This window comes from Nicotiana tabacum, chromosome 13 (genome assembly GCF_000715075.1).
Source record: "Nicotiana tabacum cultivar K326 chromosome 13, ASM71507v2, whole genome shotgun sequence".
In the NCBI taxonomy this organism is placed as follows: domain Eukaryota; kingdom Viridiplantae; phylum Streptophyta; class Magnoliopsida; order Solanales; family Solanaceae; genus Nicotiana; species Nicotiana tabacum.
This window is the reverse complement of record NC_134092.1, coordinates 78,478,162-78,503,702: the sequence shown is the minus strand read 5'-3', so window position 1 is coordinate 78,503,702 and position 25,541 is coordinate 78,478,162. Positions and strand designations below refer to the sequence as shown.

The 25,541-nt window shown below is 38.7% G+C and overlaps 1 protein-coding gene and 1 long non-coding RNA gene across 3 annotated transcripts; both read left to right on the top strand.

Moving 5' to 3' along the window:
* Positions 1-669: 669 nt before the first annotated feature.
* Positions 670-2,057, top strand: LOC107804648 (RING-H2 finger protein ATL74-like). Of its 2 annotated transcripts, XM_075228054.1 has the most exons (2): positions 670-1,469; positions 1,746-2,057. In XM_075228054.1, the coding sequence occupies exons 1-2, from the start codon at positions 1,285-1,287 to the stop codon at positions 1,861-1,863; spliced, it is 303 nt and encodes a 100-aa protein (XP_075084155.1). In that variant the 5' UTR covers positions 670-1,284; the 3' UTR covers positions 1,864-2,057. The 2 variants fall into 2 exon arrangements, with proteins under 2 accessions (XP_075084155.1, XP_016484054.1); XM_016628568.2 differs by having other exon boundaries at positions 673-2,057.
* Positions 2,058-7,407: 5,350 nt separating this feature from the next.
* On the top strand, positions 7,408-15,350 carry LOC142167854 (uncharacterized). Its single transcript, XR_012698039.1, has 2 exons — positions 7,408-8,272; positions 14,656-15,350. It is a non-coding gene; the product is annotated as an uncharacterized LOC142167854 (long non-coding RNA).
* The last annotated feature ends 10,191 nt before the right edge of the window (positions 15,351-25,541 follow it).

Below are 25,541 nucleotides of genomic sequence, written 5' to 3'. Positions count from 1 at the left end.
GTGAACCATATACTCCTTTCTGTTCATTTTAATTGATTTTTTTAGTTTTTTTTGTAGTCCATAATATTTAATTTTTTTAGATATAAAAAAAAGAATTGACTTCTTTTTTCCATAGTTATCTTTGGAATAGAGAGCCTAAGAGTATTTGTTATATTTTCAATGAACAAATTAAGGTTAATATGATCATTTTTATTGTTAATTAATACTAAAAGATGAATTTTTTAATATGTATGAAACAATCAAAATTAATTAAAGTGGATTGGAGTACTATATAGAAAATTGAATCCTTAATTTTAGAAACAGTGAGCGTGTTGAAAATCTTAAACATATAACCTATTAAATTTAAATTTTTAACGTGACAACAAACCTTTGAAAAGACAGCATACTAAGGTGTCGTTTGGTTGAAAGAAGGTATCCTAGGATTAAGTATCCCAGCATTAGTTATTTCGGAATTAATTATTTCACCTTTTCATGAGGATAAAATAAAAACTATAATTTCGGGATAACTAATCACGTGATTAATTATACCGTAATTTTCTACTAACTAAACATGTAATAAACTCTTTTTAAATTTAATTCCTAGATTAATTATTTCTTATACGTCGTACAAAACTAGACCTAACATTATGTTTGATATAACTCACTTTCATTTGGTATCTTCTTATCTGTACGTTGCTCGTCCTTCGCCACATCTAAGTATAACCACCCAACTCCCCAAAAAATATAACTCATCTCCTCCTTCCTAATACTTTTATTACTCAGCTTTTCACTTTGAAAGGCAAAGAAACAGTTAAATAGAAACATTTGTCTCTTGAACTTTACTTCAGATTATACTGCCTAGTCTCGGTTTTAGGAAGAAAAGGTATCAGTTTGTTTTCCAAAAAGACAAGCAGCTTTGATTTAGGCATCATTTGTCTCTTCCCTTCCTTCTACTCTCAAAGGAAATCAAAGATAAAACACAAAAACATCCACCACTTATTTTCTATACTGCCCTCTTTCATTCCCCATCACAAAAGTCACGGAACCAACAAATTCTTCCAAGAAATTTTTTTGCGTGGAGGCTGTGAGGAACTCAGAGAAAGAATTGTTTGATCATGTGATGACCATCTCCTTTAATTTGTGGTTCCATTTTCAGTATTAGAATTGGCATTGATCACTGCAAGTCAATTTTGCATAACAAGAACCGTCATAGTTGTTTGAAGCCAAGTATTAGAAAGGGGCTTTCAGATTTCAGTTCATATGTCCTACTTTTTGCTGCTGTAATACAAGAATCGGATTGGGACAATGGAATTTTATTATCGTACAGAGCGGCTAATTCCTAATACTCATTCTGTTCCGCCAACTAGCAACGAAAGCAATTCATTTCATGGTTACTCCAAGGAAGCAAGTTTTGACACCAACATGATAATTATCCTAGCAGCTCTGCTCTGTGCATTAATATGCGCACTTGGTCTAAATTCAATTATCAGGTGTGCTTTCAGATGTAGCCGCAGATTTTCTTTCGAGTCAGCAAATGCGCGAGCTGAACGCTTAGCTGCAACGGGGCTTAAGAAAAGCACGTTGAGGCGAATTCCGGTGGCTGTTTATGGATCAGGAGTTCATATTCTGGCCACGGATTGTCCAATTTGCCTTGGTGAATTTATGGATGGCGAGAAAGTGAGAGTCTTGCCTAGATGTCACCATGGGTTTCATGTTAGGTGCATAGACATTTGGTTGGCTTCACACTCTTCTTGCCCAACTTGTAGGCAATCATTGCTTGAACAACCTGAGACGACATCCTCTGATGATGCAGGGGATGTGGAAGCTGGATTGAGACAACCTGGAACTGCACCAAATGGACTTGATGGTGTGCCTCATGTTTAAGAGGCCAATCTAAAATTTATATTTTATGGGTTCAATTTAACATTTTTACCACTGAATTTATAAATTTTTTGAAATTATGGGTTCAACTTTAGTATTGGTTTACATTTTAGTGATTTTTCACACATATACATATATATTTGTATTTCTTGTTGAAAGTTAGGGACTCAATTGAACAAATCAAATCCATTGTTCCATCAACGGGGTTAGCTTGTGCGTCCTCGTCAATTTCGCTGGACAACTCTGCTTTCTACCAGCACAGGTACTGATATCTTTATCCCTTAATGCTTAGACAAATAAAAAGAAGAAAAATATTTTTTTTGACCCTGCGAGATTTGATTGCAGTGCCTTTTATATTGAAAGGCAAATATAGAAGGTAGGAAGTAGGAACTAGGAAATGTGCCATTAATACTGTATTTATGCATTAATATAGTAACCTATTACTGCACAACCTGTGATCTCTTCAGGCCTTTGAGATTTCTTATCAGGCCATCTCCAACCCTTACCTCAATTTTCTCTTCCAAAATAGAGTAAAGTTACTCTAATCATTACTCTATATTTTACTTCAAAAAAGAATATTTTATTTTATATTCTTCTCTCTCTTTAATATTATATTATTATCTTTTATTTAAATTTTATTTTCTTATTTTTATTAAAGAAATTCTAACTTTTTTTCTTTTTTATATATTCATCACATATAATTTATATTCTTTTCTTATTCAACTTATAATAAAATTAACTTATAATTTTACATAAAAATAATAAATGCACGAAAATTAATTTATCAAAATTGTACGCCAAAGTTAAGATTTAAATTAATATTATAAAGATACTACATAAACATAATTAGGTATATATATAAAGAGATAAATTAAAAGAGTTAAATAATAAAAATAATAATAAAGTAATAGGGACTAGTAACGAAGGAGATGAATAGTATCACTACAAATTTGGAGTGACACTATTTATTTCCCATTTTGCAGCCAAAAATACAGCAGTATTGGAGACCAATTACTCCAAATACCACCTGCATCCTAGCAAATGCAGATGGGGTTGGAGATGCCCTCAAGAAATTTGCTTATTCTCATTACCAAGCCCATTGTAAGTAGATTTCTGGCCTCCCTAAACGCATATGCTAGACTAAAGTAGTGGAATTAGGAGTCTCTATATGTAGGCTGCTAAATGGCAGTCCGATGATGTTGCTTTAAGAAGATAAAAGGCCTTTATCATTTCATTGAGATCAAATGAATATAAATCCTTGAACCTTATCAATTGTTGGAAAAGGTAAAGGAGAAATAAAGATATAAAGGAATATTTTTCTTTTCTTTTCCAAGTTTCTAGGTCTCTGTTGATTTTATGGGGTGGAATCACCCTTTTGTGCTAAAGACAGGGAATTGCTTCTCTCCTTTTCTTCCTTTTCCTCTTCTTCTTTCCCTTTAACAGGTCAAATATGTTCTCAATTAAGCAATCATTTCACTATTTCTTGATGTAGTGTAAGTGCAAAACAACCCTGGTATCGACTGTACCCTTTGTTAACAGTATTGTTGCGAAGAGTTTTATATGGGGTAAAATATTTTCATATTTAATGATCGAATGAGAAAGCGACACGTGGAGCCGAAGAAAGAAGATATTCGGATCCGAAGGCAGTGATCTCGCTTGTCATCAGAGAAAATAATACTCATAAAGGCAAAATAAATGTCTGTCATCCGGTAGCATTCAATAAAGAATATTCTATAGCATTAAATGCATGATCCGTTATAGAGAATATGACATTCACTGCCCACCATTACATATTCTTCAACGGCCCTCATAATTGTCATTTAAGAGGGGTTTGATCCTAGGACCTTGTTCCCTAGGTGTAATTATAAATAGTGAGCTCTATTACCATTGTATGGGGACGAATTTTCTGACACGCATACATTATATTCCATCAAAAGCTCAATAACATTTTATTTTCTTGCTTATTTATATTGTTCTTACTGCCTCCGGTAGCTCTGCACCTGAAACTAAGATATCTGTCGTTTCCTTTCAATTTCAAGGCCAAGTCTTACATTTTTGTCTAATCCATCTATTATTTTTGGATCAAATCGATTCATTTGTCTATAAACCACGTACAAATTCAACTGTACCATTTTACAGGTAAACAGTTTGGTACCAATCGTGGGGCATAGACAGTTGTGTAATTGAATTAATTCCTGCATCTATTACTAACTTGTTTGATTCTTTGTTCTTAGCAAAAATTATTAAAAATGGCAGATAATGGTCTCAACAACACACACAACGTTGGGGCGTAGGGAAATCAGCCTCAGGACGAAGATTCCATCAGTGATACCCGCAACGAAGGGAACGAGGCCACGCTGGTTCACGACGGGAAATATCCACGACATGTTAAAGAGGCGACTCCTGATAATGCTGAAGACGAGCACGTCGTCGAAACAATAAGGATCTTCAAGGAGCAATAAGAGGCCATTATAGGCAATCTCACACGGTAGGATAAGGTCATGATAGAGCTGAAACAGGCATTCTCGGGGGCTTCCAACAATGCGAATGGATGAGGTCCAGTTCCTCTCGGCGCTTCCGCAAATCAAACAACACAGAGGGTCGACAACAACACCTCAAGGGGCGAGGTCAGTTTCGATGGGACCGAGGGGAACAATAGCGGTTTCGGTAACAACAATGAAAATGATCCCTTTAAAACCGAACTCATGCGATTTATGAGGGAAATAAACGCCTGAATGGATCAAATTCCGGGCGCACCACCAGTATTAAAAGGATCAGATTCAAAAAAGTATACCCAGCTTCCATTCAAACCGAGCGCAGTACCAGAATTGATCCCGAAGGGTTTAATATGCCACACGTGCCAAATTATGATAGGACTTCAGATCCTCAGGAGCACATCACCACCTATACTACGGCGGTGAAGGGGAACGATTTAGCTCCCCACAAGATTGGGTCAGTTTTACTGAAGAAATTTGGGGAGACCCTTACGAAGGGAGCCTTGACATGGTATTCACTCTTGCCCGAGCACTCCATAGACTCCTTCGAGATGCTCGCGGACTCTTTCATCAAGACTCATGCCGGGGCCCGAAAGGCCGACATATTCAGGATTGCACAAGGAGAGTCCGAGTTACTGCGGGAGTTTGTGACTAGATTCCAGAAGGAAAGGATATTGCTACCGGTCGTACCGGACAAATGGGCGGCTGAAGTATTTACCAAAAGTTTGAATCCGAGAAGTTCCGACGCTTCCCGAAAGTTGAAAGAAAGTTTACTCGAGTTCCAGGCAACAACTTGGGCGGATGTTCATAACGGGTACAAGTCTAAGATAAGGATTGAGGATGATCAACTCGGTTTTCTGGCGTCGGCCAAGGGTCGGGATCGGGAGAAGAAAAAAGATAAATCGAGAGATGATTTCGACATAGATCGACGATCTTCAAGAGGTCAGTTTCTGCCTTATAAACGGTCCGAAGGACGCAACAGAGGTTTTCGGTCAGCGGATAGGTTCACTACCAATAGGAGAACTGATCACTGCCGAAATAACAGGTCATTCTAGAACAAGGAAATGTCAGGTTCTCAAGATTCTTCTGACCCCAAGCTTTCCGAATATAACTTCAACGTCAGCGTAGTGGAGCTGGTGTTGGCTATGAGGAACATTAAAAAAGCACAGTTCCCGAAGCCAATGATATCTGATCCCAGCCAAAGGAATCCTAATTTGTGGTGCGAATACCACGGGACAAACAGTCATCGGACTGGGGATTGCGGGTATCTACGCGAAGAGGTGGCGACATTGCTAAAAAACAGTCATCTCAGGGAATGTTTAAGTGATCGGGCTAAAAACAACTACGATCACAATCGTGATAATGCGGAAACTTCAAAAGCAGGAGAAGATTCCCCGCGCTTGATGATCAACATGATTTTCGGGGGGGAACGATATTAACGGGGTTACATTCTCGGTAAAAAAAGACGAAGGTGTCAGTGACCCACAACAAGAGACTTCGGGAAGTCGCTGAAGACGATATAACTTTCACAGAGGAAGACGCAGATGGATTGCTACTACCGCACAACGATGCGTTGGTAATTTCTTTAAATGTCTTAGATTTTAAAATTAAACGTGTTCTGGTGGACACAGGAAGTTCGGCCAACATCATACAATGGAGGATGTTAGAGCAAGCCAAGCTCACCGAAAGCATTATTTCGACCCCAAAACTCCTCGCCGGGTTCAACCTAGCAAGTCTGACAACCCGATGAGAGATCCTACTGCCCACGAATGCTGAGGGGGTGATGAAGATGACACTTTTTGAGGTGGTGGACGGCGATATGGGTTACAATATCATCCTGGGAAGACCATAGTTGCACGAGATGAAGGCTGTGCCATCAACATATCATCAGCTGCTCAAATTCCCAAATTCCAAGGGAGTTAAGCAAATAAGAGGTGACCAACCGGTAGCAAGGGAGATAAATACAATATTAGTTTCCAGTAGCAAAGGGAAGGAGCAAGCGACATAGAAATTTTAGGAACCTACGCCTACTCCCGAAACTGGGGGGAGGATTCGTCAGAATCCTATAAGGTACCAAGATATTTCCAGGTACCAGAAGAGACGGATGCTACAAAATCCACAGCAAAAGAACTTGAACAATTTGCATTGTTCGAAAATTTTTTGGAGAGGAATCCACTTGGGGACAGGACTGCAACCTGAGCTCAGGTATAGATTTATTGAATTTCTTAAATTTAATGTCGATTGTTTCGCATGGTCGCATGCAGATATGATAGGTATCCCGCCAGAAGTGGTCGTGCACAAGCTGATCTTGGACCCCAACATCCCTCTAGTAAGACAGAAAAAATGTCCTATTGCCGAGGTCAAAAACAAATTTGTCAAAGAAGAGGTAACTCGCTTGCTAGATATCGGTTTGATACGAGAGGTAAAGTATCCTAACTGCTATCTAACGTAGTAGTAGTTCCAAAGAAGAAGAATAAATTTTGCATGTGCGTAGACTAGAAGGACTTAAAAAAGACGTTCCCAAAAGACTCGTTCTCATTGCCAAACATTGATCAAATGATTGATGCGATGGCCAGGCACGAGTTAATAAGTTTCCTCGATGCCTATTCCAGGTACAACTAAATCAAGACGAACCCACACTACTAGAAAATCGGGAAAAACCGTCCAAAAAAATCGACCAAAGTTGGTCAGTAATGGCCAAAAACCGTCCAAAATGAGACCATTAACGTGTGGTCGATCTTTTAAAGGTCGGAAGGGCATACCGACCAAAGTTGGTCGGAAATTTCGAGACCAAAGTTGGTCGGTATTTTAATTATGTAATCAAAAGATTCAACATCTGGGAATCGAACTGGGGTCTGTACTGTGGCAGGATACTATTCTACCACTAGACAATTGGTGCATTTTATTTTAAGACTGTCTTTTATTTGATTTATACTCTTTAATTGTATTTTCGCACGAAAATAGCCGACCAAAGTTGGTCGGTTTTATTAAAATAACCGGCCGAATTAACCGTCCGATTTTGGTCGGTTTTATTAATATTAAATTTAATTTATTTTAAATGAAAAACCGACCAAAGTTGGTCGGTTTCTTGAAAAATAAATTTCGCGGGACTCAAAAATAGTTTCCCGCATTTTTGCGCCAAAGGAAACCGACCAAAGATAGTCGATTTCGTAAAACAAAATTAATAAATAAAATATTTGGAAAAACCGACCAATTTTGGTCGGTTTTTTGGCCCTTTTTTTGACCAACCAAAATTGATCGGTCGACCGTGGTCGGTTTTTGCCGAATTTCTAGTAGTGCCAGAGGATCAGGAAAAGACTTCGTTTATAACGAACTTTAGCACATATTGTTACAATGTGATGCCTTTCGGGCTAAAGAATGCTGAAGCCACTTATCAACGGCTCGTGAACAAAATGTTTGAGAAATAAATAGGAAAAATCATGGAAGTTTACATAGATGATATGATTGTTAAGTCTTTGAATGCAGGTGATCATCTTAAACACTTGCAAGAAACTTTTGACATCCTAAGGAAGCATAACATGAAGCTTAAGCCCGAGAAGTGTACGTTCAGGGTCAGCTCCGGTAAGTTCCTGGGATTCCTTATGTCACAAAGGGGGATCGAGGTTAACTTCGATAAAATCAAAGCCATCGAAGACATCTTGGACCATTTATAAAACGTAAAAAAGGTTCAAAGACTAACGGGGAGATTGGCCGCTTTGAGCAGATTCATTTCCCAATCTTCAAAAAAATTCCATCATTTCTTTGCACTTCTCAAAAAGAAGAATAATTTTGAGTGGACACCGGAATGCCAGTTGGCTTTGAAGGATCTGAAAAGGTATTTGTCAACTCCCCCGTTACTGTCAAAATCAGAGGAAGCTGAACAACTACTGATCTACTTAGCGGTCTCGGAGGCTCCGGTAAGTGCTGTTTTAGTCCGTGAGAATGAAGGTATACAATCTCATATTTATTATGTTAGTAAGATTTTAACAGGAGCAGAAACTCGCTACCCACATTTGAAAAAATTGGCCTTAGCTCTCGTAGTCGCCGCTCGAAAGCTTAGGCCTTATTTCCAGTGTCACCCGTTAGCCGTGGTGACCACATTTCCCCTGCAAAGCATTCTTCATAAACCCGAAATTTTGGGTAGGTTGGCCAAGTGGGTCGTCGAAATAAGTGAATTTGACATAGAATATAAGCCCATGACTGCAATTAAGTCGCAATTCTTGGCCGAATTTGTGGCCGATTTCAGTCCGGGGCTGTTACCTTTGGCTACCAAAAGAGTAGTGATGGTGTTAGAATCGATTTAAGGAGTTTGGACCCTATTCACGGATGGAGCTTCCAACGTAAAGGGGTTCAGGCTCGGCATAGTACTAACCATGCCTTCAGGAGAAACCCTGAGTATGAAGCTTTGATTGTAGGGCTCGAATTTGCCCGGAGACTGGACTCCGAGGTCATAGAAATCAAATGCGACTCCCAGTTGGTGGTAAATCAGGTCTATGGGATCTTCAAAACCAAAGAGGAACGTATGCAACAATACGTAATGAAGGTTCAGGTTTTGCTCGCTCGGTTTCGGGAGTGGTCAATTATGCATATATCGAGGGAAGAGAATGCAGGAGCAGATGCACTAGCTAACCTTGGCTCCTCTACGGAAATGAAAGGATCGGACTCTAGTATGGTCGTACAACTTATGCACTTGGTACTGGACGTAGATAGCTATTATGAGGTAAACGCGACTAATTTGGTATGGGACTGAAGAAACGAGATTATCGTCTATCTACACGACAAATTTCTTGAAGATCCTAAGGCATCTCAGGCCATGCGTACTAAAGCAGCTCGATACAACTTCAACGGGGGTCAATTGTACAGAAGATCTTTCCAAGGCCCGTTGGCCCGATATTTGGGAGCCTCTGAAGCTAATTATGTTATGCGAGAAGTCCATGAAGGGATCTGCGAAAATCACTCAGGCGCAGATTCCTTAGTATTAAAATTAATTAGGGCAGCATACTATTGGCCCCGGATGGAACAAGACGCCAAAGCTTATGTTCAAAAATGTGATAAATGTCAACACTATGCACCGTTGGTACATCAACCGATAGAGCCATTGCACTCAGTTTTGTCACCATGGCCGTTCATGAAGTGGGAAATGGATATCGTCGGACCACTGCCCCCGGCCCCCGGTAAGGTAACATTTTTTTAGATTTTAAGTGACTATTTTTCTAAGTGGGTTGAAGCAAGTCCTTATAAGAAGATCGGCGAATGTTAAGTGGTAGATTTCTTGTGGGAGAACATAATTTGTAGATTTGGGATACCAAAAGAGATAGCCTGCGACAACGAACCGCAATTTATAGGCGCAAAGGTCACGAAGTTCCTTGAAGACATGAAAATCAAAAGGATCACATCTTCACCCTATCATCGGAGCGCAAATGGTCAAGCAAAACCAACAAATAAAGTGATTATATAAAATCTCAAAAAGAGATTGGAAGAAGCTAAAGGTAAATGGCCCGAAGAGCTTCCAGGTGTACTATGGGCGTACTGAACAACGGCCAAATCGAGAACATGAGAGACTCTTGTGTACAGAGCAAAAGCCATGATCCTAGTGGAAGTAGGGGAGCCTACCCTGAGATATTTTCGGGCAAATGAAGAAGCAAACAATGAAGCAATGTTAGTCAATTTGGAGCTGCTCGATGAACGCAAGGACTTGGCGCATATAAGGATGGCAGACCAAAAGTAAAGAATAGAAAGATATTACAATCGAATAGCCAACCTCCGTTATTTCAAAGTGGGAGACTTGGTTTTAAGGAAAGTAACTCAGAACACCCGGGAGCTCAATCGAGGGAAGCTAGGTCTAACATGGGAAGGCCCCTACCGCGTTTCAGCTGTCATCGGAAAAGGATCATACGAGTTAGAGAATCAAGATGGAGAAAAATTACCAAGCGCCTGGAACTGGCACAACTCAAGAGATAATATTGCTGATGAACATCACATGTACTGAAGCTATATGCTGCACTCTTTTTCCCTTCGTCCAGTCTTTGTCCTAATTGGATTTTTCTGGCAAGGTTTTTAATGAGGCAGCAATGGAAAGCATACTACGAAGGAAGCTTTAGCGGCAGTAATAAGACCTTCGAATGACAAGGAACACAAGCAAAGAACCACTACGGAGCGGTTAGATAGTCTTTTGCTCGATAGCAAAGTTCCTACCGAGAAGTAAATTTTGCTGTCGAACAGAGATTACACGACCATTCACAAGTGCAAGCCACTGGGGGATTGTTAGATAATCTTTGGCTCGATAGCATAAATTCCTAAGGGGAAGCGAAGTTTGCTATCGAACTAAAGATTATATAGCAATTCATTGGTGGAATCCTTGAAGGTGTAAAACTTCCAGTGTTCAAATTCACATTCTTCGCATTCGAACACTGGGGGGAATGATATGAGGATACGGCAACAACGACTGCCACTTCGACCGAAATACGAAACTCGGAAACATAGTTGTATCATCGGGACCGGAGATTGCGCGGCCAGCCCCGTAGAAACAAGTTGTACAAGTTAGCCACAAGAAATGGCAATCTCTTTTTAGCACAACGAATGCTTATGTACTTTTGAAAATAGAAAGAATAAAGTAAAGTCCTTTTATTTCTATCTTGTTTCTTATCTGAACGATGAATTGATTTTATTAGTTTAAAGTTAAACAAGTACTTTAAATGCTAGTGCCGTAATGAACATGAGACGTCCTCTTCAAGAGCACTGTAAACATAAGAGGGCACTCTCTTATGAAAACCCTCACGTTAAAGGGTTGATTTCGGAAGAACTTATACCCAAAATCTAAATGCTCTCGGGGAAAAATACACCTGAAGCCTTGCACAATTAGACGCAAACAGTAAAACTTGCACAAATACTTAAATGAAAAAAGATGCAAAGAGCAGACTTGCGCAAAGACTTAAACGAAAAAAGACGCAAAGAACAAACTTGCATAAATACTTAAACAAAAGGACCCAAAGAGAAAAACTTATACTTAAACGAAAACGTGTCTCTATTTTCAATTAAATGTGCCAAATAGCAAAAATACAAAAGTTTGAAAAAGAAAGCAAAAACTAAGCTACTGTATTTCCGAAACCCGGAGGAAGAGAAGCATCTGCGCCCCCTGGGGAAGTAGGAGGATCCGCCGCCGGCTCAACATCTTGACCTTCATCATTTTGGCCTTCAACATCATCACTTTCCGGTTCTTCTTCCGTTCCCGAGAACTCAGAACCATAACCAGAAGAGTCACTGGCATCAGGACGGGCCGAAAGACCTCTTTTTGCAGCTAACTCAGCTCAAGGGCCTTAGCAATTTTTGCATCAAAGTCAATGACACCTGCTTTTGCCTCTTCGAAGTTTTTTCTCCTCATGTTGTACATGGCATATGTTTTTTCAATAATGAGGGAAGCCTCTCGGTGCTGAAGTTCTTCTTTAAGCTGGTCGACCTCAGCAGAGAGGTTATCTTGCGCGTATCTCATAGATCGAAGGCTGGCATCAAAATTACGGACAGTGGAGCTCTAAAATTTATTATGCTCTAAGGTCTTCTTATGCTTCTCCTCCAACTGGGCATGCTTTTTCTCGGTTGTAGCAAGTTTTTCAGCTTTGGAGTTTAAGGCTGCCTCCAAGTTATTCAGTCTTTCAGCAAAGGCAGCCTCACGATCGAATGCAACAAGAACAACATTAATGACTTCAACCCATTTGGCCTTAATTTCTTCAAATTGTGCCCTTAATGGGGAAACCTCTTGGTTAAGGGTCACTACTTCTTGCTCACTTTGCTACAACGAAGCCTCCAATTCCACGGTCGTAGCAGCTCATGCTTCAAGTTCTGAGAGGCGAGCAGCAGTTTGGTTCCGCTTGGCCAAAAGTTGATCCCGCTCGGAGGTAAGTTCCTACTTCTCACGAATCAGCCTTTGAAGGCCCTCAGAAGCAAGGAAGTTGTCTTGCAAAACAAGAATGCAAATTCAAAACCCTGCCATAACACAGATAGAAGAAATAACAGAGAAAACAAAGACTATACCGCCGCTGCATTGCATTGTTCAACAAACACTCTTCCGAGAGAGTTTGTGTTTTTTCCCAATCTTTCTTTGAATCCAAGGGCTTCAGATAGTTAGCAAGTTCCATCGTCCGGTACAATAGATGGCATCCGGTGGGAATCGAAAGGGTGACGCTCCTCCTCCCTTGGAGATCTTCTGAAGTGGCAGCATAAGTTTGCCCCAAGTTCCCGTGAACTAGGGACTAGGGGAGAGGGACGTTCTCCTCTCGGACAACCACGTCCAGTTGAGATGATGTAGCGGTTGCTAGTGATGAAGGCAGAGTTGGTGAAGAAGGAGATGAAGCAAATAGCATTGTAGGGTGAGAAGCAGCTATGGCAAGTACAGTGCTGGTTGTTGGTTGCTCGTCAACTGAAGACGGAAGGGGCTAGGTACTCAGCCTTACAGTACCGGGCACGACAGCTGGGACTCGGAAGTGTCAGTTGGCATCTTTTACCACATCAAACTCCCTCAAGAGTGCCGAGGCATCGTCCTCGGTTGGTGTAGCTAACTCAACAGATTGAGCATTCTGTTGATCTGGTGAAGGTCGCCGTCTTCTATGTAGAGAAGCCCTATAATCATTGGCTTCTCCATCATCGTTGATCTCCACGGTTTCTGGGACCGGCTCGGACGCGGTGCTCATCTCCACAACATTCGGGGATCGCTCAGGTGTTGCGTTCTTTGCCTTTTTATTTTTTCCCCCGGCTGTGGATGAACGTCTCATTTTTTGTTGCTTGTTCTCCGGTCGGGGACTCCGAGAAGAAGCACTTTACCCAGAACCAAGCCCGGGGACACCTGTTCGTGTAAAAGCCTCCTATAGCAGCCTCGCCGCATCAGCAGGATGAGCCAAAACATCCTCCTCGGGGATGATAACTTAGCCTTGGGTAAACCTGAATTCAACAGGATAGAAAGGTTAATCAACTTCCTTATACGAAAGGTAAAAACTTGATGAGTTCAATTTACCATGAGTTTTGGCCTTCCACCCATTTTTAAGGGCCAGTTCTTTCCACATGCGGGTCTTCGAGGTAGTAACGTCCAAACTTTTCTGGACCCACTGGTCCAAGCTTTCAACCCTAGGTGGTACCCACCGAGTTACTGAAATAGTGAAAGAAGAAGGGTCAATAACGATATAGGAAAATCTCTAATGGAAGAAAAGACTAGTGGTGAACTTACGAGTACGGTTCCATAATTCCGAAAAGGATGAAGCCGTGGCCGGAATGATGCCACTGGTGGTACTCACCGTAGGAGGGGCAGCATCATCAGCTTTACCTTTGTTCTTTAAGGAACTAGGGTTTTTGGAAGAAAAGGCCATTTTTATCAGAAATGAAGGAAAGTTCTCTCAAGAAGAAGGTTAAAGAAAGGTTGAAGACAAAGCACAAGTTGAGTAAAGAGAGTTTGAGAGAGTTTGGAGAATTAGGAAGTGCAAATGAAGAAGTTTGATGCGTATAAGTAAAGGAATATGTGGCTAAAATCGTGGCCATAATTACTTTGATGACGGCAAAAGTGATATTGAATTGTGGGATGACGCGTGTTCGGGGCATTAAATATGGAGTGACGTGCGTCTAATCAACCTTCAGAAACTTTTCAGAGGGGGTCAGGGAATTTTTCGCCAAGACAGGTATCTCTACCAACTTACCAGTGACACAAAATTATGCCACTGGAAAGCAGGGGGACTATCTATATGGGGTAAAATATGTTCATATTTAATGATCGAATGAGAAAGCGACACGTGGAGCCAAGACAGAAGACAGACGGACCCGTAGGCAGTGATGTCGCTTGTCATCGGAGAGAATGATACTCATAAAGACAAAATAAATATCTGTCATTCGGTAGCATTCAATGAAGTATATTCTACAGCATTAAGTGCATGATCCGTTACAGAGAATATGACATTCACTGCCCACCGTTACATATTCTTCAATGGCCCTCATAATTATAATTTAAGAGGGGCTTGATCTTAGGACCTTGTTCCCTAGGTGTAACTATAAATAGTGAGTTCAACAGCCATTGTAAGGAGATAAATTTTCTAACAAACATACACAATATTCTATTAAAAGCTCAATACTAATTTACTTTCTTGCTTATTTATATTGTTCTTACTGCCTCCAGTAGCTCTGTGCCCGGAACTAAGATATCTGCCGTTTCATTTTAATTTCAAGGCCAAGTCTTACATTTTTGTCTAATCCATCTATTATTTTTGAATCAAATCGATTCACTTATCTATAAATCATGTAGAAATTCAATCGTATTATTTTACAGGTAAACAAATTTATAGGGGCTAAAGGAACAATATATTCTTGATGCTTGACACTCTTTATGCTGACTCTGAGGACTCAGGGGCATATAAGTTTCATATGTGTACGACAAGCATCTTTACAAAGCCATGGAACAGAATCTTTTGCAGCTTTTTTCTGACATTGTTTGACTATTAAGAATAAAAGGATAGCAGTATTACTGCCTCCCATGAGTCTGTTCATTTGGCGCAACTCATGGGGTTGGTAACTGCGACAAAGTGCTTCTTATGATAAATCAATTGAGGAAAACCTTCTTATGGATACTGGTCAAAATATGAAGTTAGCAAAAACAAACACCTCTAAATAAGAGAGAGAGATTTTACGGGGACAAGTAAAGTCCTCTGTATTGGTAAAACTAGATCGGCGTTGGCCCGTGCCAATAATTTAAACGCTTTACCTGTGAAAATAGTATGAGTTAGCCAGTTTTGAAATTCGTAATTATAAATAGTCAGTATTTGTAAAGTTATTAAAAAATATCCATTATTTTATTCGAAACACAGAAAGTTCTAGCATAATATACTGAATTTTGGAGCTCCTCCGTATAAATTTCTAGCATATTATGTTGGAACTCCGATAAATTATGAAACTCCAGCACATTATGTTGGAATCTCATATGTAAACAATTTGAACTCCAGTGTATTATTCTGGAATTTTTACGGATTTATAAGGGTGTTTTTTGTTTAGATTTTATCTTTACATGAAAAAGTGGCTAAATTTCGATTACTTTTGAAATTGTGCCTATTTTTCATTTACCAGTTGTAAATCTGACTATTTCTGATTTTCCTCCATATACGTAAATCTATTACGACTTGTTTAAGTTTTATCGTAATTGAATTTGAATGTAATTTAATTAATTATACGGTTTGACATATTTATCTACATATGTAACCATTTAGTCAATATAAATTAAGCATAATTAAAATGAAGTAATTACACTCCTCAATTCTCACGGGGGATAAATTGATGAAAATTACGTGATGACATTCAAATTCTTGTTTTTTCTTTTTAAAACACAATAAAAAAAGAAAACTCTTTTCCTCCTCTCATTTGTCTCTCAAAATGTATTTTATTGCTCCTAATTCCATTCCATGTACTCCTTTCCTCTTTAATTCTTTTTCCTACTTATTTCATACTTTCTCTTACCGTGATTTTTTTTGATTTTAACTAGAGTATTCTTGCTGCTACTTCGGTTCCATGTCCTCCTTCTTTCCTTTTTTATTTGCATATTTTCCTACTTTTAATTTCTCTTATTATATACGTAGATTATAGTACTTTGCAACTTCTTATACTTTATTCTTCTTTATTTTTTCTTATTTCATTTTTAATAAATATTATGCTTTATTAAAATATTTAAAATGCTATTTTTATTTTTTCTATATCGTATACAACAACAACATATTCTGTGTAATCCCACAAGTAGGATATGACGAGAGTAGTGTGTACACAAACCTTATTCATATCTCGTTTTGTATTATATGGCACTCAAAATAACCAATTAAGTAAAGGACATACCAAAAAATTACTATTATTCGTTGCATAATACTGTAATAACACAAAAGAAGTTTTGGCTCTCCAGCAACGTTTATTGTAACGACCAAATAATGCCCGGCTTTTGTTAAGGTAAAACATTGTTGGTATTCCTTCATCTTTTTATTATTTCTCAAGACAATAAAATTCATATTTTAATTTGTTTATAAATAGTTAAAACGTATTCTAAAATTACAAATGTTATTTCCTTCTAATTGCCAAGAATGATAAAATAATATCGTAGAAGCTACCAATCTTCATGTATCAATTCTTGGAATTAATTAAAAGGTATCTCCAGTTTAAATCAAAAGAATACATAAATTCAAAAAGAAAAAGAAAAAAATGGTGGTCTACAAACATGAAAAGGAAATTAACTTACACGCAACCATTATTGGAAAGTAAAGAAGAGAAAAATGTGATATTATAATGACATCATCAGTGTGAGGTTATAAAGTAGAAGTGCAAGTAAGGGGTTGGCGTGTCAAACCAAAAATATAATGGGCCCACCATAATCAATACATTGAGTAGGGGCTGTTTAAACGTGGCACAAGAGCTGCAATTTTAGCAGAAAACGATGGTGATCTTGACGTAGTTACTGACAATGTCCAAATAATGCAGTATCGAGTATAACTCTTTCAAGCAACCTAAATATGTGAAATGTCGAAAATATCCTGACAGTAAGCAGGCATATTGCTCGGCTGCCTGTTAACTCCCTCTTATTAGATAGTAGAATAAAACTGTGAGACGTGGCCGGTAAGATGGATGACACATGGCAATTACTCCCCAGTCAGATGCCTAGTCATCTTTAGCTCCTTGAGCCAAAGACTCGAGATACGTACATCGTCTCCGTAATAACATGACTCGCTACGGATAAGGAAAGTCGAAGAATTGACAGGTAAGGACCCGTAATATTCTATAACTAATTTGAAAAGTTTTGAAGGTGTAATATTGTACATTGGTTGCTATAGCTAAAAAGTTTGACCCAAATTAAAAGTGATCTGCCAAGGTTTAAAGTTAAATGAGTCTATTAGATACCTCCTAAAGTATGGGGTCCCGGATGTAATTTCTAATTTAATGATGGGCTAAATTAGAATTACGTAAATTGTGCACATCTATAAATAGGGTTATGGTCCCCAAATCAAATGCCGGGGGTTCTTTTCTAATATCCCATTGGTGGAAAAGGGAGAGTCGTCCTCTATGCAATTCCTACGTCTCGGTTTGGAAGACCAATAACCGCAAGACAACGAGTTTCATCCATTTCCATGGATTCAGGCACGCTTCCGCATCTGATTTTTATTCTCGATGATTTGACTTGATGGGTCTTGAGTAAAAGACGAAGGATTTCATCTTTAAAGTATTTTAGTTCTAACAATTGGTATTAGAGTCTAATTGTGTTAAATCATTGAAATATATAATTTTTTTGTAAAAAATAATATAAGTTGCGGGTTAAGGCGGTTTTGCGGCAAAAGGTTTCTGTCACTTTAAGGTATAATTTTAGGTCAAAGTTTCTTTTAAGAAACGTTTTTTTAGAGGCTGCCACCGGCATGGAAACATGAAATTTTTATTTATGGTACTGCCACTTAATGGCCTGAAAATTTGTGTTGGGTGATCTCGTGGCTGGCAGAATACCCACGGTTGGAATCATAAGGAAAAAGGGATCTAACAATGGGAAAAGATGATGGCTCTGCAACGTGAAAATTGTTGTTTTGGAAGTCTAGCCTCCAATCAAGTCTCACGGTCAACACGTCCACCTTAGGAGTCATTAATACCCACGGTTGGAATCATAAGGAAAAAGGGATCTAACAATGGGAAAAGATGATGGCTCTGCAACGTGAAAATTGTTGTTTTGGAAGTCTAGCCTCCAATCAAGTCTCACGGTCAACACGTCCACCTTAGGAGTCATTAATTTGTGTTATTTTATTTTTGTATACGTGTGAATTCGGGGTTAGCACACACCCCGACTTTCCGGTAGGTCAAACGAACTAAGAAGTATGAACGTATGAGATAGAGACCGAATCTGAGAACTCTTTGAATTGAGGCTGGAATAGGGTACTCGCCACTGGGCCTGACAAAACAACACTCCCCAAACCCGAAATGAGCTCCGAGACCTCGGAAAGCACTACAAACGGTTGCACACGGGGGATCTCGCCCGATGTCGGTAGTGTATCCATGATTGACGTGAAAGGAGGATTTTTACCTTTTTTAGAATTGTATTAGGGATGAAACTCTCCTACTATATAAAAGGGAAGTTTTTTATTCAATAGAAACATCGTAACACGCATATCAAGGCAATACAAATTTATTTCTCTGCTTTTATAGCTATTGAAAAGTTCTTATTTTAATCAATGATCTTTATCTATATTTGGCTTCGTATCGGGGGCCCGGTCGAGGACACAACTGTTGTTCAGCTCAAGTCCGAACCCGCCTTAACGTCACAACTGGTTTGGTTATTCAATTTATCTTTAATTCGTTTATCTAACATTCTTGATTACTTGTGTTGAATCAATCCACATATCCTTAAAACCGCATAAAGATTCAATTGTTATTCGTTTTAAGGATACACAGTTTGGCGCCCACCGTGGGGCTAAGGATAATAGTGGTGGTTTGATACAAAATCTCCATAACACACTCTATTTTATATTTGTTCTTTGAGGTCTCAATTTGAGATCAGCTTAAAAATGTCAAATTCTCAGTCTGCTCACTTGAATGTTGAGGCTGAGCCTGGCCATCATCGCGAAAAAAACAATATGGCGCCGAGCAACGAGGTACCCCCTGCTGATCCCAATAGAGTCCCAATCTCAGACCCAGTTGATGCTAACTCGAAGGTGGCCATTGACGCCAACCTGCCTACCGATCCCGAGAACAACGTTCGCGTAGGAGCCCGACCAACGGCTCGAGGAGTACCCGGAGGCGAAGGTGATGGGGTTAGCCTACGGTTAATCTTTGAAATATTTTAGACTCAATAAGCGGCGATAGCACAGCTGCCAAATCAAAGCCACGCCCCCAGCAGAGTTGAGCCTGAATTATCCCGGAAAAACACCCGAAGAAATAAGCAGATCACTGAAAGACTAGGTGACACTGAGTCTGGTGTCACTCCCGAAGTGATGAAGATGCTGGAAGCATTAAAGAAACGGGTGGAATCAGGTCAAACAAAAATTGAGGTAAACGACAAGAAGGTGGAGACATACAATTCCAAGGCGGCGCGCCTGTATAAATTTTATAAAATAATTGTCCTAATTCGCGTAGGAAAAGATGATTTCATTTGGGCCCGACCCTCCATGGTATAAATACACGGAAAAATATTATTTTTAGGACTTTTGACACATCTAAGACCTAAGGAGGAGGTGGAGAAGCGAAAGCACAAGGGATTTATCATTCAATCCTCACTCAAGACAAGAGTTTGGATCGTTTTATGTTTTTCTTTATATTTGTGATGAAATTACTCCATATCTATGGAGTAGTTCTATTTAGGGATTGATGGATTTGGTGTATTGATATTTATTTGTAGATATTAACTCTAGTTTTTATGTATTGAATGATTTTGAGTGTTTTAATTATTGCATCTATATTCACATATTCATGTAATCGAGAGAGGCATACTTGTGATATCTTTGCATTATCTTGTTGGTTGAATTCATTGATTCTTCTTAGTAATCGAAAGAGGCTAGTTGAATTATTGTTTAGACCTAGTTAGGAGGATAATCGGAAGAGGTTCTCTTAAAGACCAATCCACTACGAATTTTTGCATATCTTCACCGAGCATAAATTGGTTCATATTGTGAGGTTGAGACTTAATCGAGAGAGGAGTTTCTACTGAACGTCTGAACTAATAATTGAGTGGATTCGAGAGACTCACTTGAACATTAGAAGTGAATTAACTAGAGTTAAATCCCCGACAATTATCTTGCACCTATCCAATCAACCCCTGTTTCTCCCATTGATATCTGCCTTGCTTACTTTTGTTGCGATTGTCATAGTCAATTAGCTCTAGATTCTTAGTTAATTTTAGTTTTAATCACACAATTCTCAACTGTTGATCATCTTGGATAACAACCAAGTTATAAACTATGAAAATACTGTTTAACTCCAATCCCTGTGGATATGATATTATATTATACTATATTTGACTAGCGAGCATATTTAGGTGTGTGTTTTCCGCTCGTCAAATTTTGGCGCCATTGCCGGAGATTGAAATTAATAGTGTTTGAAATAGTTTGTAATACTAATTCAGGAATTGTTTTTTTTTTTATTAGTTACAGTTTTTTTGTGTTTCTTTTTATTTCTTATTTTATTTTCTCTATTAGTTAACTTCTTTTCAAGATTTGTTTTGTAGTTCCAAATAAGTTGGAGTAGATACTGTAGATATTGAACTCTAAATGATGTGAAGATGGAGTACAACCAGCCTAAGAAAACGGTTGAAGAGTTAGCAGCTGAATATTACCAGCGACCTGCTATGTGTTTTAAATACGGCGGAAAACATCTATGGGTTGAATGTCAAGCAGGTATGTATTCTTCCTATGGATCGTATTTTGAACAGTCTCACTCTATTTATAGTCCGTACAGGTATGCGGATTCATATGGTCATAATCTTGACTCTGGTTGGATGAATACCCTTATTATAATTGGAATAAATGCGAAGTGAGACAACCACCTCAAGGGGAGAATAGTATTTTAGAAGAGCTTGTGTATAAGTTCATAAATAAGGTGGAAGAGATATTTACACAAGATGATGAATCCATTAACAACCAGACAATGCAAGTAAGTCAAATAATAAGTACACTTTCAGAAAGCTCATTGCGTTGTGATGGTGAATATATGGAGGAGATACCCTGCGAGAATGAACCTACTCAAGAGGATGAGCGTCTACAGAGGGAGATTTTCACGATACAAGAGGACTCTGATTCAACTGACATGATTGCAAATAAGGCTGGGGTTGAGTGTGTAGCAACGAAAGAAGAGTTCAATCGCCATCCACCCTTCCACATCTACAACATGTAATAGAAGAGAATGAGAAACAAATGGTCTTGGACATACCAGAGGAATATTCACTTGACCTTTCTTCTTTGTTTTCTTATACTAACCTTGATCATGTGGATTTTATTTTTGGGGATTTACAGGAATATGTATGGATTGATCCTGTGAAAGAATGCAGGAATAAGTTAAGGATCATCATGAACGAGTAATTCACCGCTCAAGATGAGGACAAGAAAAAAAAGGAAAAGAGCAGGTCTTGCAGGTATCATCAGAAGAATTAGGCTTAATGAGCTCCATAAAGAATCCCAAGGAGCGAAAACGAGGAATGAATTCAGAATTAAGGGTGGAGTTCATAAGTTTTCAGAAAAAAAGAAAATTCAGGAAAGTTTTCTTTACCTTATACTTTTTAATTGTGTATCATGGGGACATGCCACAACTTAAAGTGTGGGGTGGGAGATATGTTGTATGTATGTATGTATGTATGTATGTATGTATGTATGTATGTATGTATGTATGTATGTATATTAGTTTTAGTTTTCTTTTGTTAGTTTGAGTAGTAGAGATAGAGAAACAAATAGAAAAAAACATTAAAATTTTAAAATTTTCGATTTTTTTCGACGATGGATATCATTCAACAGGTCTCTTGAGGGATTAAAGTCGAAAGAAAAAGACAAAAAAGATTTTCTTTTGTTAGGTAGTTTAATAATTCCCCCTTGGTTTTTCTTTGAGCCGCGGTTCTTTTTCAAGGGTTTTGTTTGAACCGGGTGTAGTTAGTTTTTAGTTTTATAGAATAGTAGGAAACCTTGTGCTATGATTTGAATTGGAAGCAATGTCTCTTAACTTTATTATGCCTTGAGAATAGTGAGTACTTTAGTTGTGACGCTTAGGCTCAATTTTTGACTCTTGTATAAGTACCTTAAATTGTATGATCTTAACTTTGCTTAACTGCTTTGACTAGAGTGTCTTGATGAGTCCAATCTTGAGTGAGTTATGTGCCATGTGTGTGTGAGGTTTTCCGTATTTTATGCATTGCATTTGATGTCTAGAACTTTCCCCTTGTGTTTGCAAAGTCAAATAGTAGTTTTGTTCAGTCTGGGAAGTGATATAGGCCTTCCTTTGTTGAGCCAGTTATATGCTTTTACCCACCTAATTGTTATTTATCTTAGTTAACCCCTTTAAGCCTGTAATCCTGTTTCTTTGGCAACCACATTACAAGCCTTACCATTTGTTTGAATTGACCATCTATTTGAACCTTTTACCTCTCGTGAGTACTTGACTTGATTATGAACTTTGTAAAAGTTGAAGTGTGTGGTGGTTGGTTTGGCTTTTCAGTGGAACTATTGAATTAAGGAGAAAGGTGCACTTATTTTGAAAAAGTAAGAGCCACTTGAATTGAATAAGAAAAGAAAGAAAAAATAATTGTATGTTTGTGAAACATATTCCTTGATAGTGGTGACTCTTGATGCATTAGTGCTTAAAGAAATATGAAGTTAATGTATGTTGATGTGAATGTGGAGTTATGGTTTGACATAAGTGTGGAGTTTTAAAAAAATTAAATGTATGTATTAAAGTGCTTAGGGAGGTGTAGTCACTCTTATATCTAAATGTATCCTACCTGTCCCGCAGCCTACATTACAGCCAATTAAGGTCCTACTTGATCCTTGACTGAATGAACTCGATTAGTTAAGTAGTACACTACGGGCAAGCCTATGGTTCATCTTTTGTAGCATATGAATATTATTTCTCAGAGTGAGTGAATTCTTTCTATCTTGAGTTCCTAATTATTCTTAAATTTGATTGTGTGTGGAACTACTCTCTATTGTTGTGAGGGCAGTTGATATATGAAGGAAAGGTAATGTCGTTGACCTCTGTGTTAGAGTAAGTGAGCGGGTTATAAATAATTCATGGTGCTTTTGAGTCAAATCTTGAGGCTAGGATGTTACGGTGTTGTACTTAATCTATTTTAATTATTCTTGGTATGATGAGTTATACGAGTTGTTTAAAAAGGTCGTGTCTTTATAAAGTGTAGTTTGATTGCTCGAGGACGAGCAATGGTTTAAGTGTGTGGTGTTGATGGTAAACTATAATTCCATATCTTAGTCGCTTATTGCACTCTAATTTACTGGACTTTAATTGTGTTTGAGCTTTAATCGCTAGTATTTTGTACCTATTATGTGTTTTATGCCTTGCAGGAAGTGATTCCGAGTTAAAAAGATAATATGAAACTAAATCGAACAAAATAGAGCTTTGAAGTCTAAGTAGAAGTTCGAGAATAAAAGTCGGGATCGAGTTCGGGGTCAAAAACTGAGTATACATATGAAAAATGAAAGAAAAAATGCTCAAGACCAATTGGATGGCCTATCACGGCGTGAAGCTGGTTGTGCATGACGAGGTTACTACCAATTCAAAATTTAGGCAACAAAACTTGCAAGGAATTGAATTATTTTGATAAAGTGGCTTAGCACTTTGTGCTAGCCAACGTGGCTAACAAAAGGGACAAGTAAACTGTCATCAGGAATTAAAGAAACAACGTCTTCTGAATTTTTCCATTAGTGCGGCGCACAGTGCATCGCGCTGGGCGGCGCGGAAGTGTTATTGTGCTGCTGTCCGTCATAACGTGCTCTCTGAACTTCTCCACTAGTGCCCTGCGTGGGACGGCGCATGGGACGGCACGCGTGTACAAAGTTTACAGAGTAATTGTCCTAATTCGCGTAGGAAAAGATGGTTTCGTTTAGGCCTGACCCTACTTGGTATATATACATGGGAAAACGTTATTTTTAGGACTTTTGACACATCTAAGACCTAAGGAGGAGGTGGAGAAGCGAAAGCACAAGGGATTCATCATTCAATCTTCACTCAAGATAAGAGTTTGGATCGTTTTATATTTTTCTTTATATTTGTGATGAATTACTCCGTATCTATGAAGTTGTTCTCTTTAGGGATTGATGGATTTGGTGTATTGATATTTATTTGTGGATATTAACTCTAATTTTTATGTATTGAATGGTTTTGAGTGTTTTAATTATTGCACCTATATTCACATATTCATGTAATCGAGAGAGGCATACTTATGATATCTTTGCATTATCTTGTTGGTTGAATTCATTGATTCTTCTTAGTAATCGAAAGAGGCTAGTTGAATTATTATTTAGACCTAGTTAGGAGGATAATCGAGAGAGGTTCTCCTAAAGACCAATCCACTACGAATTTGTGCATATTTTCACCGAGCTTAACTTAGTTCATATTGTGAGGTTGAGACTTAATCGAGAGAGGAGTTTCTACTAAACATTTGAACTAAGAGACTCACTTGAACATTTGAAGTGAATTAACTAGAATTAAATCCCGAATAATTATCTTGCACCTATCCAATCAACCCCTATTTTCTCCCATTGATATCTGCCTTGCTTACTTTTGTTGCGATTGCCATAGTCAATTAGCTCAAGATTCTAAGTTAATTTTAGTTTATAATCACATAATTCTCAACTGTTGATCATCTTGGATAGCAACCAAGCTATAAACTATGAAAATACTATTTAACTCCAATCCCTGTGCATACAATATTATACTATACTATATTGGACTAGCGAGCATATTTAAGTGTGTGTTTTGCGCTCGTCACATATGCCCGATATTCCAAAATATAATTGAACCACGGATCCGAATGAGCATGTGACCTTCTACACATGCGCCATCAAAGACAACGACTTGGAAGACGATGAAATCGAGTCGGCGTTACTAAAGAAGTTCGGTGAAACTCATTTGAAAGGAGCAATGATATGGTACCATAACTTACCCCTAAATTCCATCGACTCGTTCGCTATGCTCGCGGATGCTTTTGTGAAGGCTCATGCCGGGGCCATCAAGGTCGAGACCAGAAAATCGGACCTTTTCAAGGTTAAGCAAAGAGACAACGAAATGCTCAGGGAGTTCATGTCAAGGTTTCAAATGGAACAAATGGATTTGCCTCCGGTTGCGGATGATTGGGCCGTTCAGGCATTCACTCAAGGACTTAACCCCCGAAGCTCCTTGGCTTCACAACAACTAAAACAAAATTTTGGTAGAGTACCTGGCGGTAACTTGGGCCGACGTCCATAACAGATACCAGTCGAAAATCAGAGTCCAGGACAACCAGCTCGGGGCCCCTTCTGAGTCCGTTTATCCCATCAGAACCGATGACAGGTCTAAGAAAGTCGTCGATCATGAATCAAGGATGGTCCGAGATCGGTATCAACCATACGTCGCAGATCGAAGGGGAACAGGGCTGGGCGCAAATATATAAGGAATGAAAAGAGAAGCGATCGAGGGCCAAATAGCCGAGGTCTGATGAGCAAAAATGGTTTCGACAGGCCG

Bases quoted from the DNA above. Each gene is read 5' to 3' on its own strand.
- LOC107804648 (XM_016628568.2), top strand. From the start codon at position 1,285: ATGGAATTTTATTATCGTACAGAGCGGCTAATTCCTAATACTCATTCT.